Raw genomic sequence first — 20,365 nt, 5'->3', positions numbered from 1 at the left:
ATCAAAGCTTCTACAATAAACTCCCAATTCAAATCACACCAAGACTCAATAAATGTATGCAGGGCAGTAGCAAGGAAGATTCCAGTTGGGTCTAGGGGATCCCTTCAAAGGTGTGTCTCTCAGCAGAGTGGCAGTTTTCCAACCTCCTCCACATACACACCAGTTTCCCCTTGAGAAGTCAAATGCCATGTCACATAAAACCTTTATGGGTCTCTTTCACAAAATGAGTTCATTCAGAAGTTAGGCAGGACACTAAAATCAAGAAATACCAGCGTAGTTGACAAATGTTTTTGATAGACAATTTTGCCGCTGGAAATATTTTATGAAATTCATTATCAGGAGGTCACAATCAAATGAATGCAGATTATTGCAGCAACTCTCATGCACATTATGTGCATGACTAACTACATATAAACTTCATTAATTAATCTTACTTTCAAATTGTGGTGCAGATAGAGCCTTCTTATGGCATTTCTGTCATCAAGAAAGATCAAAATTTCATTAATAATAATACAGCAAAAGGTAGGTTTGGTAAAATTGCTAGAGAAGAATTTCAGAAATACCAATCGAGAGTCATATGAATAGGTAACCTACTAGGTCATCAAATATTTTCTACATGGCATGGCACTTGATGGTTCAGGGCATAGTCCGGTGTGAGTGGAGGGGCTGGGCAAACCCTGGCATTCCGTGTGACAGCCACCAAAAGGCGATCATTCCCTCGCCCACAAAAGACCACCATATCACAAGCTCACAGGGTGCAGGGAGGGTATGCCAACACACGCGCAGTAATGGAGATCCCTCCTTACCCTTGCCTCGGCAGGCAACAAGTAGCCTCGTTCCAGGGCTGTGGGCAGACCTATCCGCTTCCCTGCCAGGGTATCCTGCATTTCCCCACGCCTTCCATCCACGGCACCAGATTCCATTGCCTTCAACAGAGCTGAAACACAGCCTGTACTAGGATCCTTCACCACTGTTGAAGAGGGCTCAATCAAACCAGATTCGATGGCCTCGATTAACGTCAAACGGCGGGGCGGTTGCTGACCGGCAGTAGGAGGGGGGAGGAAGGGATCGGTGAAGCGACCGGTGGGGGCGTGACAGAGCCCCAGCTGTAATGCTTCAATGAGTGCCAAGCCACGGCCAGGGGTGGCAATTAAACCAAGCTCTAGAGCCCCCGACAAACCTGATGCCAACCTACGCGATGCAGTGTCCAGAACACTGCCAGTTTCTGGATCAATGAGACCACGCCTAAATGCATCGGGGAGACGCACAAGACGATGCTTTTCCGTGTCTTTAATCAATGCAGAGTCTGGGTCAATCAATCCAGCATCTACTGCTTCCTTTAGGGTCATCACACTCCCTGTTCTTGGATCCGTGAAGCGTGCCGTCTGAGTGCACAAGTGACCCTGGTCCACTGCCTTATCGAATGACAGTGGTTCACGAAGAAAAATGGCTGTCCCACCCTCAAAGATCACCTTTTGTGAGTTTCCAGGGGTCGCCGCACAACGGCGCCTCAGATCCACACTCCCTTCCAAAATGGCCGCCCGCAACGATTTAAATCTACCAGTAGTTGCATCCCTTATCACCGCTTCTTCGGGGTCAATTAGCCCTGCACGAATGGCTTCATCCACAGTGTACTCTCTTGCCGAACGTGGGTCTCGAAAGGTTCCTCGTTCAAAGTCAATAGAGCCACGCCTCACTGCCTGCCCCAAGGTCAGGGGGCGGCCAACTGTGACAAGCAGGCCACGACGTAAAACGGCTGCATCCAGTGGCACCCATCGCCCAGGGGACCGGGGATCGGCAACTGTACCCCGGGTTGCATCAACTTGTCCATCCTGGATGGCCGACCCAAGGCTCTTGAGACGCCCAGTGGCTGGGTCACGCAGGGCACATGTTGTGCCATCAATCAGGCCGATGGCCAATGCTGTGGCAATGTCCAAGTCACCCTCTTGGTCGGGATCCGTGAAGCGCGACGTGCCTGGATTCCAAAGTCCACCCCGCACAGCCTCCTCAAGTGAAACCGGTCTTCTTGCCGTGACCACGAGGCCCCTCTGCCTTGCCTCATCCAGGCTGATGGAGCCTTTGCCAGGGACATCGTAAGTACCCTTGTGCACATCCACCAGACCCGAGGCTACAGCATCTGGGAGCTTCATGAAGTGACCAGTGGTGGCATGGCGTATGATGGAGAGTTTAGGATCCACAAATCCTTCTTTGATGCAGTCATGGAGAGTCAGGTGGCGTCCATCCGATGGGTGCATAAAGCGGCCAGAAGCAGCGACATATAAGCCCATGGCAAGCACTTCCCACAGTCCAAAAGAGCCTTCGATGTCAACTATGAAGCCCCTGCTAAGAGCATCGCTTAAAGGAAGAGGATCCCCAGCACCACCCACTGTGGGTTCCATGAACATCCCAGCACGTGCATCAATGATGTTTGAACGGCAAGATTCAGCAAGGGAAAGCAAACGACCTGAATTGCCACGGTCCCAATAAAGGGGCAGGCGAGAGTCAATGACACCACGGCGTATGGACTCCAGCAAGGAGACTTCGTGGCCTGTGTTGGGGTCTGTCAAGGTGCCAGTTGACCTATCATACCAGCCACTCTTCAAGGCATGCTGCAAGGACACAGGGGCCCTGCCATCTTCCACGAGGCCTGAGTCCATGGCTTCAGACAGGGTCATTTGTCTTGGAGGAGCAACTGAAAAATCTTGCACCCGACCAGTCTCTCCATCAACTAAGCCACAACGAAGGGCTTCACCCAATGACATCTTCTTCTTTAACCCTCCCCTGCTGTCCTTAATGTGAACTGAATCCCCATCGATTAAATTCTCATCAATTGCTTGTGCTAAAGTGATCCTACAACCAGTGGCGGGATCCAGGAATAGCCCAGTGCGCTCATCACACACTCCCTTTGAAACGGCATCGCTCAGTGGCATCGGCCGGCGAACCTCAATGAGTAGACCCCTATCAAGAGCCTCCTTAAAGTCCACTCCTGCCACACCTCTTCCACCCTCCCTCAGCATTCCAGCCCGGGCATCAACCACTCTCTGTTCCACGGCCCGACCAAATGACAAGAGGCGACCATCCGACGGGTCCTTCACCAGCGTGGAAGAAGGGGTGATGAAACCGGCCCTGATGGCATGGTCTGTGGGGAGGCGCTCCGATCGCCCCAATGGAATTGAGCCTCCTGGACGAGCACCAGGAGGGCATGTGAATGTACCGGATACTGGGTCATAGAGACCAGAATAAACTGCTTCCGGAAGGGATACACGGCTCTTGGCCATCAAAACTAGTCCTCGCTCCCGAGCTTCCGTCAGTTTCATTTCAAATCCCGATGCAGGGTCAATGGCCATTCCAGATTTTGGGTCAACAACACCGGCAAGCACGGCATCACCCAGAGAGATGACTTCACCAGACCTAGGATCTCGAAATGAGGCAGCATTGTTGCTCAGCACACCGGCTTTGATTGCATCTTCAATTGTGACCTTTTCATCCTCTTCCTTTACAACTGGAGACTCTGAGCCTCCTTTGCGAGGTAGCAATATCATCCCAGAGTGCACATCATAACATCCATGCGCTAGAACTTCCGCCAATGCGAGAGGCTTCCGGGTGGTCATCAGAAGTCCTTCTTCCAGAGCCACATTAAGTGGAGTGCCAGGGGTGGGGGCAGATAAACAGCCTCTCTTCAGATCCAGTAAACCACTGTGTGCTGCCTCCATCACTTCAACAAGGCGATCCTGCCTAGGGTCTAATATCTTGGCTTCCTGCATATCTATCACACCTGTAGTTACAGCATCCTCAAGGGTTTGATATTCACCCGTGGAAGGGTTTAATATCAAACCTGACTGAGGAGAATAATAACCCATTGCTACTGCATCTACCAACGGAACCAAAGCAGTACCTGTTTTAATAAGGCCACTCTTTATTGCCTCGCTGATAGGTATCTTGCTCCCATCTTCTAGTAATACTATACCATTACCACCATCTACTAGACCAGAGGCTAATGCTAATCTTAGAGAAATTTGATTTCCACCTGAATCCAAAATGAATGATAGGTCTGGGTCAATTATTCGCCTCTTCACAGCTTCACCAATATTGACAACCTGTCCTGTAAGCGTGTCCCTAACTTTATCCCCTAAAGGATCGTACAAACCAGTATGAATTGCTGCCTCCAATGAAACTGGAACTCTCTCAGCTGGCAATATAAATCCACTGTTAAAAGCATCCTTCAGCTCCATTTCCCCCTCTACACTCACCCTCAAAAGGACACTTCTCCGCAAGTTAACGGCAGACTCAAGGAGAGGCACTACCATATCATCTTGGTCAGGATCTCTTACTAGAATCGACTGGGGATCAATAATTCTTAAGCCTAACGCTTCACCCAGCGTAATGGATTCATTTAGACCATTTACATCTCTCACCATTCCCGTGTCCTTATCATATATATTTTGTTGAACAGCCTGCATAAGTGTACAGGAAGAACTATCAGATGCAAAGCCTGGACCTTGGATGGTCGTTATCCAACCCCTCTCAACAGCCTCAAAAAACGGAACTCTTCTACCTGTACGAGGATCAACAATGTGGCCTCCATGCCGATCAATCAAGAGTTTACCTAGAGCTTCACCAAGAGGAAAGAACTCATTTTGGCCATCGCCTTCGCTTTCCTTATCTTGCCTAAGGTCTTTAACGAGTACAACATCGGGATGATAAGCATTGTCATGGACAAGTCTATGAAATGGTTCTGTGAAGGTTCCTGATTTAGGGTCATAAAATCCAGCAGCTTCAGCACCAAGGGGATCAAGCAGCCTACGGACAATTACAAGGGTTCGCCGAGATTCATCATCTTCAACCACTAACAGCATTTCATTTGGCCCTAACACTTCCACTGCATCTGCAGCACCAACTGCCCGACACGCTAATGCCTCTTCCACCGTCATCCTTTGCTTGCCTCCTCCAGGCAATGGAATGATGACTGTGCACACTTTTGGATCCATTCCCTTTTCAACTAGAGCATCGACAAGCGGCATCAATTCTCCTCTTTCCTCCTCAACCACCTTTGGCAGAGACAGAATTCCACTGCGAACAGCTTCAGCAGGTCCGACTGCTATTCCAGTTTTGGGATCTCTGATTCGCCCAGTCAAAGGATCTAACAGACCTAACTGAATTGCCTCCATTGTGGACAATTCAACTATGCACCCTTCCTCATTTGGCAAGCATATTTTTTCCTGAGGATCAATCAAACCACTTTCAATAGCTTCTCTCAAATGCATAATCTTTCTTGTCGTTGGATCAAAAAATCCTTTCGATTTCTCATCATACATTGCTTCACAAGCTTCCAATAAATTCAACTTCCTCTGCATTTTAGACCCTCTCTCCACAATAACTGATTCCCTGGGAACTTCTGGTGAATTTTCTAGAACCTTCAGGAGTGGTGAAGGGGGCCCAGCCTTTGCAACAATCAAACGACCTGTTTCCACAGCCTCGGCTAATGGTATCTCCTTCCCTGTCTGCAGATCTCTGAATGTCCCAGCATCTGGGTCTATGAGCCCATCCATAAGTGCTTGTGTTAATGAGACGGCACCCAATGCTGGTGCACATGGCAGAAGGGTCATCAAGAAGTCCTTTTCAACGGCAGCCACTACAGAGCACCGTTGGCCTGTCATTGGGTGGATCACCTCTGCTGACTTGGCATCCACAAGGCCTCTCTTAAGTGCCACACTCAGTGTCATGCCAAGTGGCGGTAGGAAGCTTGGAGTCACCATTTCCACATCACCACCTTCCCTATCTTTCTCCTGAGACATCTCATTCTTCACCGTCTCCATCAGATCCTTCATTTGACCTCCTTCCCCCACCAGTAATGTTTCATCAGCATCCACCAAACCTACAGCAACTGCATCCTGCAGGGTAGTAGACTTCCCTGAACTTGGGTCCCGAATGGTTGACAGAGGATCCACAATGTCACATGCCAGAGCTTCCCTCAGAGTGATGATTGTTCCAGTCTCCGGGTGGACAATGTTTCCCTTGCGTCCCTCAGCCATTGCTTCACCCTCTCGGACAACTAGCCCCTGTTCAACCAACTGGGTGAGGGAAAGTGAGTGAGCCAGAGGGACCACCAGTCTCCCAGACTCTCCATCAAGTACTCCACGGTCGATGGCCTGTGATATTGTGAGCACATCACCTCTCTGAGGGTCTACTATTGATCCTGAGCCACCATCAACGTGTCCCTTTTCCATGGCCTCCATCAGTGGAGATGCAACTGCTTCCAACACCTGAGCCGTGGGCACATCCATTAGTCCAGCTACTGCTGCATCTTGAACTCTGACAGACTTCTTCCTTGTGCGCTGCAGAATTACAGGCTTGGGTTCCCTCTCAGGACTCTGGGAAAATGAGCGCGCCCTACCGATTGTGACACTAAACTTTGGTTCTGTTGTAACGCGACCACGGGTGAGTTCCCCTTCCGAGGGGCCCACATGCTCGTCTTCATCACCAGCGAGGGATGATGAGGGCTCAATAAGACTTATCTCTGCCATGTTTTCAGATTTCATTTGCCCTGTGCTCACAGTGACTTCCATCGGTTCCTCTGTTTCTTCTTTCACCTCTTCCATTGAATGCTTACCTATCACTTCAGTAATTGGGTAGGCCACTGGACCCATTGCTACCTCAATGACATCAGGCTGCCCGCTGACTTTAGTCACCTGAATGTGCCGTGTCTGTAATGTGGGGATCTTGGTATCTGCCATACTTTCATTTGATTCCATGGGACGGGTTTCAGCTACCACCCATCCTAATTCCAATGCCTCTTTCAGAGTGACATATGAATCTTCATTGACGTCTTTGGATAAGCCTTTCGGGGGCAAGCAATGGCCTGTTGAATCAAGGATGTGCTTTTCTAAGCAACGCTGTACAGATGCTGTTCTTCTGGAAGGAGCATGTATGACTACAGAAACTGAAGATGGATCTATTATCCCTAACTTGATGCATTCTTCAAAAGAAACAAGTCTGTCAGTTCCTGGAATTGTGAAAAGTCCTGATTCTGCATCAAAAAGATTTCTCTCAATGGCTTCGGTAAGGTACCACCCATTTGCAGGAAGTTCATACATTTTAGTTTCTGAGGTTATAACCTTGGTTAAATTTTCTTTAGTTTCTATGACAACTCTTTTGGTTGAAGATATGTCTCTAACCACATTCTGAAATTCTTCTAGAGTTGAGTGACTGCTTGGCACAGCTGTGCTGCTACCATAAGCAGTTGAACTATCTGGACTGACCTGACCAGTCAAATTGACCACTACCCGTGACCCAATGGGCATTTTATCCCTTGCATGCTGGCTTTGTTTACCAGGTTCCACCTCACTTTCTTCATCTTCTTCACCAAAAGACATGTGCACCTCTTGAGTGGTTGTTGTCACAGCAGCTCCACCACCCCTTGATGTTACAGTTACAAATCTCTTGATAGTGCGAGTAACAGTTGATGTGGTTACAGTAACATTCAATAATGAACGTAGTCGAGCAGCTCCTTCAGGTGTTATTAAACCTTTCTGGATGGCTTCATTGTTTGGAACCCTCCTCGGGAGTCCATTGCAGTCCAAGGACGCGTGGTCCAGCACTTGGCCGGTCCATGGGTCAACCTGCCCTTTAATAACAACCTCCATTGCTGTCATCTCTTTGTTATCATCTCCTATCACTCCCACAGGATGACAGAGCATATCCAATACCTCCTGCCTGACCCAACCATTCTTAACTGCCTCATTCATCGGTATCAATTTGCGACTTTCAGCTATGTAATTCCCTGTTCTTGGATCCACAATCTCTCTGCTGAGGGCCTGCTCCAACCCTACAAAATCTCCAGTACTTGGGTCTCTAAATGCACCTATTTCAAATATCCTGCGACGGGCAACAGATGTCAATAAGCCTTGCTCAGCAGCTTCAGAGAAAGAGAGAACTTCCTTTGTTGATGCATTTCTGTATTGACCAGTTGGCATGATAACCCCTTCTGCTAAGGCCTCAGTCAATGACAACATCCTTTCTGCGCCATCCGATATACATGATGAATCTGAATCAAGGATACCTGATCCAATTGCCTGTAGCAGAGGCATTGAATGTCTGCGTGATGGCCCCAATATTTGCCCATTCATACTCACTAGTCCACGATCAACTGCATCACGTAGAGTCAATGGCCTGGATATGAACTGCCGCTGGTGAGCATCACATAAGCTTAAAATCTCAGATTTGGAGTCGCCTGGTAATAAGAGTCTGTAATGACCACCCTGTGATTCAAGCAAACCTGTCTTTAACGCTTCTGTTACTGTTATTTGCCTGTCATTAACAAGGTCTACCACCTCACTAACACCAGATATAAGAACCCCTGGCCGACATATGGCTTCACTCAAAGGCAGCATCTCGCCAGTATCTAGATCCTCCAGCTTTCCTGTTTCCTCATGAATCAAGCCTCGCTCGATTGCATCAGACAGAGCAATGCCGCCCCATAATTCACTCTGATCTGTACCACTGCCTCTCCGACTCAGGTACCCTTGTGAGAAAGCATCACTCAATCCTATACGACAACCATTCTCCCCTATGTACTCCCCTTTTTCTGGATCAACCAGTCCCTTGAACACTGCCTCAGCTAGCGTAATGGGGGGCTGCTGCCTTACCTTCTCCCCATGACCCTCCACTTCCAACAGCTCCCTCTGGATAGCCTCAAGCATGGAGATCCTTCTCCCTGAGACTGGGTCCATGACGACACCTGATGGAGACAGCAGGGCATCAGCAAGCCCCTGCTCTATAAGCCCAGCCCTTGCAGCCTCAGAGATACTCAGTCGCCGAGGCTCAGAACCCTTGGTGCTGGCTGGAGACAGGATCTGCCCTGTCCTCACATCCAGAATTCTCCTCGCAATTGCTTCACCCACTGTGAGCACTAACCCAGTCAAAGGATCCTTAATGCCCCGCACAGAGCACAAGCCACCAATTATACTTTCATCCTGGCGCTCAACACGACTGATCGTCTGGTACTTGGACATCTGCATGCTTGTACTGCCTTTTGCTATTGGACTTGCCTCTCTGGCATGCGATGCTTGCCCTAACCTATCCCCCCCAACTTCCACTGTGGTCCCATTCCCTGCCAGAGTGCTTGAAAACCTTTCATTAGCAGAGTCTTCTGGAGTACTGCCAACCATTACCTTGGTAACAGAGCCAATGTGTTGCTGTTGACCATCACCACTATCAAAGGCTTCTCTCGAGTGTGTGGTGACCCTGGGAAGGAATAAAAATATAAACATAAGCCAATGTAAACTTTCCTTACAGCCTTACTTTTCTTACTTAACTTAAGAGTTATTTAATATAACTGGATATAATCACTAAAGAGTTAATTTTGAGTTACCCTAAGGCAAATGGCCAACAAGCCTACCCACAGGAATGAGTGATGTGTATTTGGCCACTTTTTGATTGAGACATCTCCCATGTCAAATACCATTCTTAATTCGCAAGGGAAGAAGGAGAGTAGCTCAATTTCCAAAATACTAACAACACACATTGAAAATTGTAGGCTGGCAACGTTCTACATGCAAAACTGTGGTTTAATATAGATACACTTAATATGCAGAAGAGAAGGTAAGTGAAACTAAAGATGGCCATCTTAAGTTTCCGGGCCCTGGCTCACAAGTACCAACCATGAAGTACCAAAAATTAGGCATTGCATATATGTGGAGGAGGCACATCTTAAATACTGAGTAATTACACAAAAATAAACAAAGAAATTATGATACAGAAAATTTTATAGACTCCAATTCCTAAGGTATTTTAATTAAAATTATTTTTCTGCTAACTGATTCCCATCACTAGAAGGCACCATAATTTATTGAGATTTTAGTTGACAAAACAGAATTGCAAATTTGAAGGAACGGAGAGGCAGAGATCTTGCACTTCATTTTCGTAAACATCCTCAGAGGATAGGTAATATTGATATTGACATCAAATCATTCCGAACTACAATGGATATTTCTGGTAGAAAAAAGGAAATGTCTTTAATTACTAAAATAGACACTAATAACTGGTTTACAATTTGTATCATCCTAGACAAGCATTATCAATAAAATTGTGGAAAATATATGCAAGATTCTTCCTTTCAATTTCCTTGGAAAGCACAGTTGAGGGCAAATCTATTCTTTTTAAGGCACCACAAAAGGCAAAAAAGGAAGTCGTAATTTGTACCAAGGGGGAAAACAAAAATGAAGTCATGAGAGTGCGGCATTCAAATTCTCAATTGCCCCAAAAGTTATGGGTCATTAGAATGCCCAAAAAATGAACTCTTATTGAAGATAAAATATAAATAAGTCTAATATTCTCAGCAGCTTTGGTATTGACCATTAGGTGCAAATGTCAAGTGTTATTGAATAAATTTCACTGGAGCCAGAAATAAAGATCTACATCTGCTAGTTGAGACAAACACTGTAGCCTACTTAGTGAAAATGCACCTCATTCAGCTAACATGGAATGAACTTCTCGCCACATGAATATTACTGATGCACTTCTATGACCACATGTATCTCATAAATATCTTAAATTCAATTTCCAGTGGTTTGATAACTAAATTTTCAGTAATCTTACTCTGAATTTTCCCAAAATTATGATGCTTGGGAAAGAAAAATACTCTGATATTCCACAAATTAATATAACTTCACTGCAACTGGTTTCGATACAGCAAAACCACCAGATGATGATACACTTTATAGAAACCGGTCACAGTAAAGTTATATTTTTGTGGAATAGCAGGGTGTCTTTCTTTTATAAGTATCATGAATGAGTTCTACCAAGTTACTCTATCCGCCATGGTATTGCATACCAAAGTTATGAATTAGCGCAAAAAGCAACATTTGACTTGAAATTAAGATGTTAGATTAATAGCCAACATCCTCAGTGAATATGTACCAGCAGATATTCCATACACTGCACTGAGAAAAAAACCTTCTTATATTTTGATGGAATATTATACAGACTGTCAGGAACAATCACATCTATGAAATGTCAATTTAATGGGAAAAGCTGAGGAACAAGAATTTCTCCAACAGTTGTGGGCATTAACAATATGTATATCTCCCATTTTCAGTGGAGTGAGTAGCATTTTTCTGGTAAAAAATAAAGTAATCAGAAGATATCAACAGCATTATTGAAAATCTAGGACTTTTACTTTTGAGAAGAAAGCTTCTAAGATTCAAAGCATATTTTATAATCAAACCTCATCATTAAAAGTACAAACAATACCCCATAATTATCATTTGACTGTCCCCTAAAAAATAGTATTAAAGTCACAGGTTTGGCCAATTATTGGCAGGGAGAGAGCCTTCAAAAAATAATTTGCAATTCGCCCCACTAATGGGATCATACAACCAATAGTTCAAGTTTGCAGTGGCATCTTGATGATTCCCCAACCCCTTTACAGTTCATCCTTGGCACTAGCAGACTATTTCATATTCCCAAAAGTGAAATCCTCCCTCAAAGGACACCATCATGGTCCCCGAGTACCATAAAAGAAGCTTGCATGCATACCCTTAAGGACCTTCCGGAATCCACCAACCAGGGTGCCTTCAATTCGTGGAAAAGCCACAGGCAAAAGTGTATTGACGCTCAAAGGATGTACTTTAAAGAATTTTGAGGCATTGTAGCAATTTATGAAGTAAATCTCTTTTTCCGAAACCTTTACCAATACTTTTCATACAAACCATGTATAATTACATTATTCTTTTGTTTGATTGAAGAATACAGAATATGCAACAGTGATTCTCAATTGAGTCTTTCATTGCTTCTTCTACCTTCTCTACTCTCCAAATACTTGCTCTGAATAAAACTAATCAAGATTAAATATTGTCCGCTTTCATATGAATATTTAAAAAATTCATAAGAAAGTATTCACCCATTAAAAATGATTGCCATGACTACAGAAGGGGTAAAGAAGATTATATCAAGACTTCAAAAATAAGACCCAACCATAACCCAAGCACATAATCATTTCATCAGAAAATATACAACAATTAAAAAAGTACTTTGACAGCTGATCTGCAGGTTGAGAAATGTTTCACCCGTACACTGCAGTGAATATAATATACAACCCTGTGTGTACCACTTGCATCAATGTATGGTTCGAACTCCACTTTTAAGCATTGACATGAATTGCCTAAAGAATCTGGAATACTCAAACCTTTACAGAAATGATAAATTTTTATGAGAGTTAAAGCAATAATATGCCTATAGCAAAAAATAACAGAATTTTTGGAGAAAATTCTTATGATCACTTCATCACAACCAAAAATGCTCAGAGAACTCAACATGATTGCCTAAGTTCAGCACACGTCAAGTCACAGCCATTTACAATAATAGCTACATATTAATATAGATGTTCATTTATCCGTTTATGCACTCAAGGTGGCTGTTGCTCTTGGAAGAGATACTACATTCAGCCTACCGACAACATTGACAGCTTTTGATTTTGTGATCAAAATTAAAAACATTTAAGAAAGCCGAGGAAGTGCACACTTGTATTTTTTAAAGAGTACATCAAGAATACCCAAGTTTGAAAGCATTTATTAATCTTCACAATGAAATGTTATCAAAACTTTTGATGTGCTATAACAGAGAACAACACAGATTACATAACCAATATTCTGCTCACGGATAATCTAGAGTTCATACGAAGCAAACACAATGCAATGTTAAAGGATGTTAGAGAGCACTAGCTGGTGTTTAATGACCTCAAACGGCAAGCAATCAAATGAAACTTTTCCCCCTCTGATCTCATGCTATCAATGTCTGCAGGCCCAATCAGGAGGCCAAGGATAGGTTGAATCGCCTACATACTATTGGGATTTCCAGGAAGGGAAGACATCTATAGGAAAAACTTGAACCAATGTAGGAAGTGAAGCCTCTTTTTTGGTACTGATGTCTGGGGGAAAAGGCATGGATGGCATAAAGATTTATATTGTGCTAGCAGAAGTGCTCAGAAATCACTATCAGGGTTAAAGCATTTTCCATAGATATAGAGCAATGTGATGATCGTGATACTGTCTTATTTAAAAGAGGCAACATGCACTTTCATTACTTTCATATATGACCATTCTTTTGGCCGGCCAAAACAAAGATATCAATATATCATACAGATCAATATGAGCACAGGAAACAAGGATGTATCAATGCTTGGAATTCAAAAGAGTTCATGATGTTTAGAAATTATATACGTAAAGTGGAATCAAAATGTGACAAGAATGGCATACAATGTAAATCTTGATGCAATGAGCAATGCCAAGGGTTCAAATTATTGCCCTATTAACTACATGCCAACTAAATTGAAACTATTGAAATCTCCATATTACACCCACAGCAGTTATTCATTATCATAACTTATTCAACATCTGCAGTAAAATGGAAATCGTAAAATGAAGCACAAATACCCTCTTCTCTCAGGCTGTCCATTTGTAATACCAGGCATTGATGTTTTTTTACGGCTCACTTACTTCCCAAAGCACCCAACCACATCCATCCCATCACGGCCCAATTATAATTCGCTTCAAAATTCCAAGCATCCACCACACACATCTGCAGCCTGAACAATTGATTTAATCACTAGAGATCAGCTGAATAAGGTAAGTGTCTGGAGGGGGCAAATAATAGCCAATAATAAAGAAATACTAGGAGGGAACTTGGAAGTCGACCAGATTTTATATCTTCATTTTCTCTTTAGTCTATATCTTGCATTCTCATGATGTTAGACACCAAATCACATTTTATGCTATGCATTCATAGTAAAGTAGCTATTTATCTACTTCTCATTTAAGGTCATTCCAGATCAAAGAGGTACCTAAGTTAAGGAAACTAAATTTACTTTAACTCCACCCAAATAATTGGAGTGCATGCAAAACTACGCCCCTAAATATCTCCCCTTTTTAATTAGGATTTTCTTTTATTTAGTAGGAGAATGCTTGGACTTGTGAACACAAAACTACAAAAATATTAACCCCAGAGGATGTAGTTATACAGCAGGCTTAAAGCTCAAAGTTCTTCATTTGGCCACAAAAACCAACAATTGTGCAGCCACTCGATAGTTTTAGGTGTCCAAAAAGGGCAGCCTAGACTGGAAGGACATTTCTGAATTATCGAGAAAAAGACCCAAGAGTAAATATGCCAACAGATGAAGGTGCGGTAAAGGTGGTTGGAATTTGAAAGAGAGGTGGAGAAGTATGTCCTTGAAAACCATCAGATTGGAAATGATATTTCTCCAGGAACCATTCGACTCAGTCATGAGCGAAAAAAGCTCTTCAATGTTAAAGACCTGAAAGCATGTCCTGATTAGTGTATGGGTCAATAGAGGTGTTTTTAGCAGCATGGCTTTGTACTGCAGCAGAAAAAATATTTCAGCATTTACTGCCAAACCTTGATGAAAAAGTGATGGAATTATCAAGCAAAGAAAAATAAAACAAGCACAGTTTGCCTTGTAATGGAATCTAGACAAAACATCACCATATTGCGATACGCCATCGAATCAGACTTTAAGCACAGCTGGAGAGAAGTCAGTCTCCTCATTAAAAGAACAGGGCATGAACAATCTAATTACAATTTTGTGCTTCCTGTTATCAGCCAAAAACAGGCTATGATTTCATCCATTACCCTGTCTCCCATTTCCTAGTCCATTTCAAACTACACCAAGTTGCCCTTTTTCAATCACATTTATTGTCAAAGTGACTGACATAGTCCTAATAAGAAGGTAAAATTATGTTTTTATAATCCTTTGAAAATTTGCAAATTTATTTTAATGCCAAAGATTGTCATCTCAATAGTTTCAGCCTCAACTTTGTGGAAGTTCATTTTAATAAATGAAAAAGAAACACTTTGTTCCAATCCACCACTTTATTTCAGGTACGACTAGTTTCGATGCTACGGTGTCATCCTCAGGTACAAAGTTTAAAGTCACAATCATTGTATATATACCCTCTTCTGGAAAGGGTGGGGGAGTTGTGGGAAGAGGGGGCGGGGAGGGGAGTACGGGGGTAGGTACGAAAGAATGTGGGAGAGGGTATGAAACACCAGGAAAAGCAATTAGTGAGCGGGGGGGTCGGAAGGTGGGTTAAGAAAGGGGAAAATTTCATTGGTCGGTATAATTTGAGTCAATGGCTAATGGGGATAAAGGTACGGTTAGGAGTCAATGGGAGTTAGGGGGAAGGGATTGGAGGTTCTGTTTTTCTGTTATAGCTAGGGAGGCTTCCAGGAGAGGTGATACGTTCTCAAACAGAATGTCATTGAGTAAAGGAGAGAAGAAACATCCTTGAGAAGAAACATCCCATTCTCATCCCATGATTCTCATCCCATGTCTGTCGCACTGAATTTCCAATTCACTCAGCAATGCTTGCAACCCCTTGGATGACTGACAAACTGAAGCTGGGTCGTCAGCAAACCTAACTGATTTTAGGTAATTTTCCCTACTCTCTATCCTCTAGTTTATGGTCCCTAGAACAACTTTAGCTGCATAGGATATCAAGCTTATTGTTTATTCTTTATGTTGATATACATTCCCCATTTAAGAGTTAGAGCATATAAGAATTAAAATCCTTTAATCCTTTTGAATCTGATCCAAGTGCTTTTTATTAGTTCTACTCAAAAAAATCATGGTGTCTTATGGGCCAGGAAATATACTATGTGACCCTGGCTTCTTAAGGAATAATAGTAATACATTTTTTTGTCTAGCGATCCAGTTGCTACAACTGTTACACTTGATATAACACACGTTATGGGAAAGTAACAAAATACATTCGTGGATACAAGATACATATCAGGCATTATCAAGAAATTCAGCAAATTGAAGAAAACATTTTTAATTTTAAGAACCTAAGTAGATTGACTTTAAATGCAGCGACACTTTTTTGGGTCTTAATCTTAGCGGGGACTTTGTTATAAAGTTGAAGGCCCATAGAACTTGGGCTAGCACCTGCATTTTTGGTATGCATATACAAATCATGCAGTTGCTCATTCTGCCTGTTGCAACATTTATGGATATAGCAATTTTTCACATACTCAGATTTCTTCATGAATGTACCACTGCATGAAAAATATAAATACATGGCACTGGAAATACAACCAACTTTTTGAACAGGGGATGGCAAGGGGCATTGTGTTTTGCAAAATTCATGAGCCAAATCGCTCTTTTTTGGACCCTGAAAATGGCCAAAGCCTTAGATGATGAACCCCAGTTAAGGATATCATAGGCTTTGTGAGAATAAAATTCTCCAAAGTATAGCACACAGAGAACAGCTACTGAAACAGTGGATCTAATGGACCTTATTAAGAAGCAGGCTGAGCTTAACTTACTAGTTAAACTATTTATGTTTTCATCACAAGAGAATTGAGAATTGATGTGGAAACCCAAATATTTGGCATTTTGTAGCTGTGCCCTTCCCATCCCATCAACTTCAATAGAAAGTACTTTGCTCGCTTTATTTTTATTAGCAAAGTTTATTAGGTGAGACTTTTCTATATTCAAATCTAAGACATTATTATGACACCAGGAGAGTAAGAAGTGACTAACCGTTTACATTTAACTGTCAATTCATCAAAAGTCGGCAATATAAGGATAATGTTGGTGTCATCAGCAAATAACAAGGGGGTAGCACCATTTATGCGATGAAAACTATCTGCAAGGTCATTTATATAAGAAAGAAACAAGAGAGGCGCTTAATTGAGGAACACCTCGATTAAGGACCTTACTTGGGGAAACAAAACATGCACCATTTGTAGAAATAACCACGTGTTGCATTCTATCAAATAGGTAGGATTTAATCCAAGCATTTTTTATGCCACAAATACCCATCCTGAGGAGTTTCTTGAGAAGTAATTGGTGGTCAACACAATCGAAAGCTTTCGAGAAATCAAAAAACATTGCAGCAACTTCCATTTTTTTATCTAGAGCGTTTTAAGTCTGTGTTATTAATTGAAAGTAAGCAGATGATGTAGATTTAAAAACCATAAACACAGTAATCAACCCCAAGGTCGGTTTGGTAGGTGATGGTAGAGTTCACCCAGTACTAAGCCCAACGGCATGTGAAATTCACACATCAGGGTAGGGGGGCCAGTTCCTTTCCCTGTGCTGGTTATGGTTTCCCCGGGAAGATCTGGTACCCGCAAAATCACATAGTTTGGGTGGATCTACAGATGCCCAGAGTGCCTTGCCCGGGAATCGAACCCAGGCCCCTCCGGTCAGCAGTCCAACACTCTACCCCCTGGACTACCACGACCCACGATTTAGATTTGTTCTCTAAAACCATGCTGAGATGGAGATTGGAAATCTCTAGGTAAGGAATCAATCTAACATTGAAAGCCTTCTCAAATAATTTGCTGAATTGGTTCAGCAGAGAAATTGGATGGTAGGAGTTAATGTCACACCTATCACCCGTGTTTTTAAAAAGTGGAATGACTTTTGACACCTTCAGAGGGGATGGAAACACTCCCAATATGCCCAGGAAAGAATTAAAATTATTATTATTAACCATTTTTAAAAGATTTACCATAAATTTTGAGCCATGCAAATTTTAATCTCAATATTTAAAAATATTTTTACGTGATGAATTCTTACCTATCTTATTTATAACACATGTTTTATTGAGTAGTGAAATAAAGGTACAGAGTGAGTTAAATGTATTACCACTGCATGCTTATTATGCTTAAGCATAAAATTTGATTTTTCCATTTGTGGCATTATATATTCATTGGAGAATAATTTTAAACCTTGTTATTTCAATCCCTCTTAATTGGAAGATAACGTAATTTCAAGCTAAGATCAACCCCTAAATAAAAGCACATGACTTTGTGTTTTTTAGTATGTTAATCAAAATACACTACACATGAAATTCAAAGCCATGATCTGGACCACTCGGATAAATACCATTTATTCGTAATTATAAAATCCAAAAGACTCACTCTGATTAATATCATTTATTCAAAATTATAAAATCCAAAAGAATCAAGTCTTGAATGTGTGCATTTAGCTAGGTTTCACACACAAATAGTAAACGCATCATATATAGTTCTCAAATCATTACAAAAGAAAACCTAGTTGCCCCTTAAATAGGTGACTCCTATTTGAATAATCACCCGTCAACATAAAACATCAACGCAGGTGCTACAAAAGGAAGTGTCTATCTTAACAGTGAATCTATACCAATCTTTTGAAGTTTGGATAATACTTCTGGTGCATAGTGTCATCCCTCACCCAACTGAATATGGAGCTCCAACCAGAAGAGGGTATGAGAGAGCTTATAGCCAGTCCTGTGTTAGCAATAATACTTGCCTTACAAATGCATTCTAGTTCATCATACCTTTCTTGCAGGGTCAGTGGGTTAGGGTGAGCAAAGGGAAGTTTAGGTTACCGCTAAGGAGTTTCTATGCTTTGTTATTATAAATTACTAAAGGAATTTCAAAATTTTCTATATAGATCATGCTGAAAACATTTGCTTACTGAATTCGGTTAAATGATTAAACACACACAAACTTCCTTGAATGCCCCATACCACTAACAATTGTGTTCATCTTTGTGTATACTATCAAGCATTGAAGAGAGTGAAACATGAACATTTGTAGCACCACCTCATTAGCCTATCCGACCAGTTTTGAAAAATCGCCCAACTTCACCAAAAGAGTTTTCATCATCAACAGCCTCAGAGAAGATATTCGCTCATAGAGAACTAACTACACTCTTAACTCATCGACATTAGGAATAATTTTTCAATGGTGAGATCCTCCATTTCAATTAATGCCTGAATATTTGTGGATTTCTCTAGACCTACAGATTTGTATCAAATTAAAAAAATCAATACAAAAATGGCAAAGATGACAGAAGTTGCACATTTACATTTAGCATGAGAGCTAAATGGAAAATATTCTTCTCAAAGCAATATCAAAGGATTCTGCATTTAAATTGTTTGGAAATATTTTCATAAATAGGCTTAGAAAGTACTAACGATAAATAAACTTAAAATGTCTAGATGATCCTGCCTGATTTGTAACAATGAAAATGAAACTAAAAAAACCTAGTCATTCTTGTCAGGAAATGATCGATAGATATCCTTTGCCATGGAAAAGAACAGAAATTTCACAGAGCTTGAATCATAATTCATTAAAAATGCTTATTTTGGATTTTGGTGCACATTGGCAGATTACTCAGTTTAGGTTACTGTTCTGGCATCTTCCGCACAACTTTGACTGGCAAAGAATGTAAATGACCAGTCTATGATATTTGATATTTAAATTAAATTTAATACAGACCTCTTTCTACCTTTAAGATTTGCACATTAAAAGGTGCACTACACATTTTCAACATGAGACTATTGATATTCAATTGTTTCTGGCTCAACCTTGTGGAAATTCATGTTAATGAAATTAAGAATACAAAATAACTTTCCACTGTTCTTTATTAGCGTTGAAACCGGTTGTACGCTAATAAAGAACAGTGGAAAGTTACTTTGTATTCTTAATTTCATTTAATGAGACTTGATATTACAACACTTGTTTTCATAAACAAATTGATGACATCCTTCAATATATTACAAACTTTTACTGCATGCATTTGATATTCAGCTGATTTTGACGGACATACCTTATAAAATATATTTTCATACTGATCTCATTCACATTTAAATTTCTTAACACACATTTTATTACAAGTCCCCTCAAAAACAAATTTAAAATTAACCTGTGCTAGACCATTATCAAAATCATAAACCAGCTGCATACCAATCAATGATGGACAGAGGATAGATACTCACTGGTGGGACTTAAAATGGCTGGTCGTGGAGTAGGTGACCGATTCGCTCTCAGTTGTCTCTGTGATATTGAATTCAGTTCGGAATGTACGAAAAGTCTTTGATTCTCTTGAATACTGGAAAAAGGGTAAAATTATACCGTAGGATAAATTCCAGCTCAAAGTGCATAAAAAAATATACATACATACATACATCATTGCTCAAAATGTTGGAGAATACATCCCAATATTTATGTAAACAGAAAAAACAGTTGACCATCAAAATTTATTACTGATTTTTTAGTGAATATGTTCTTATTTAATAATTTCATTTCAATAGATCATGACAACAGGGTTCAGTAAATTATACTTATAAACTATTATTAGTAGCAGTTTTGGTTTTGTTGGAACCAGACACAGTACTGTCCCGTACTCCTATTTCCTGACTAATATGATTCCAAATATTCTTAAACCTCATACTGCATTTTACAATAACTCCCTCTTTATCCCTGCACACTTTCTACCGCTTCATTCCATTCAAAATACTTCATTCTTTTCTCCTTTTCCCCCTCTACCTCGCTTTCCCATCACAGTCTCCTGCAT

General features: G+C 41.6%; 1 protein-coding gene across 37 annotated transcripts in view; it reads right to left on the bottom strand.

Annotated features, from left to right (window-relative positions):
• The window catches only part of shot (dystonin-like protein short stop), a 465,355-nt gene that overhangs the window by 113,310 nt on the left and 331,680 nt on the right, over positions 1 to 20,365 (bottom strand). For 34 of the 37 annotated variants that reach the window (XM_071592974.1, XM_071592987.1, XM_071593006.1 and 31 more), the window contains 2 exons: positions 19,788 to 19,900; positions 807 to 9,243 (listed from right to left, as the gene is read on the bottom strand). The exons of 1 other annotated variant lie outside the window; for it this stretch is intronic. In XM_071592974.1, the coding sequence (XP_071449075.1) occupies positions 807 to 9,243; positions 19,788 to 19,900 (8,550 nt within the window). The remainder of the gene's footprint in view (positions 1 to 806; positions 9,244 to 19,787; positions 19,901 to 20,365) is intronic. 2 more of the 37 variants (XM_071593000.1, XM_071593001.1) reach the window with 2 other exon arrangements.

Source organism: Hetaerina americana, unplaced genomic scaffold (assembly GCF_022747635.1).
Source record: "Hetaerina americana unplaced genomic scaffold, ioHetAmer1.1.p SCAF_5, whole genome shotgun sequence".
NCBI classification, from domain to species: Eukaryota; Metazoa; Arthropoda; class Insecta; order Odonata; family Calopterygidae; genus Hetaerina; species Hetaerina americana.
This window is presented reverse-complemented; position numbering and strand designations above follow the sequence as displayed.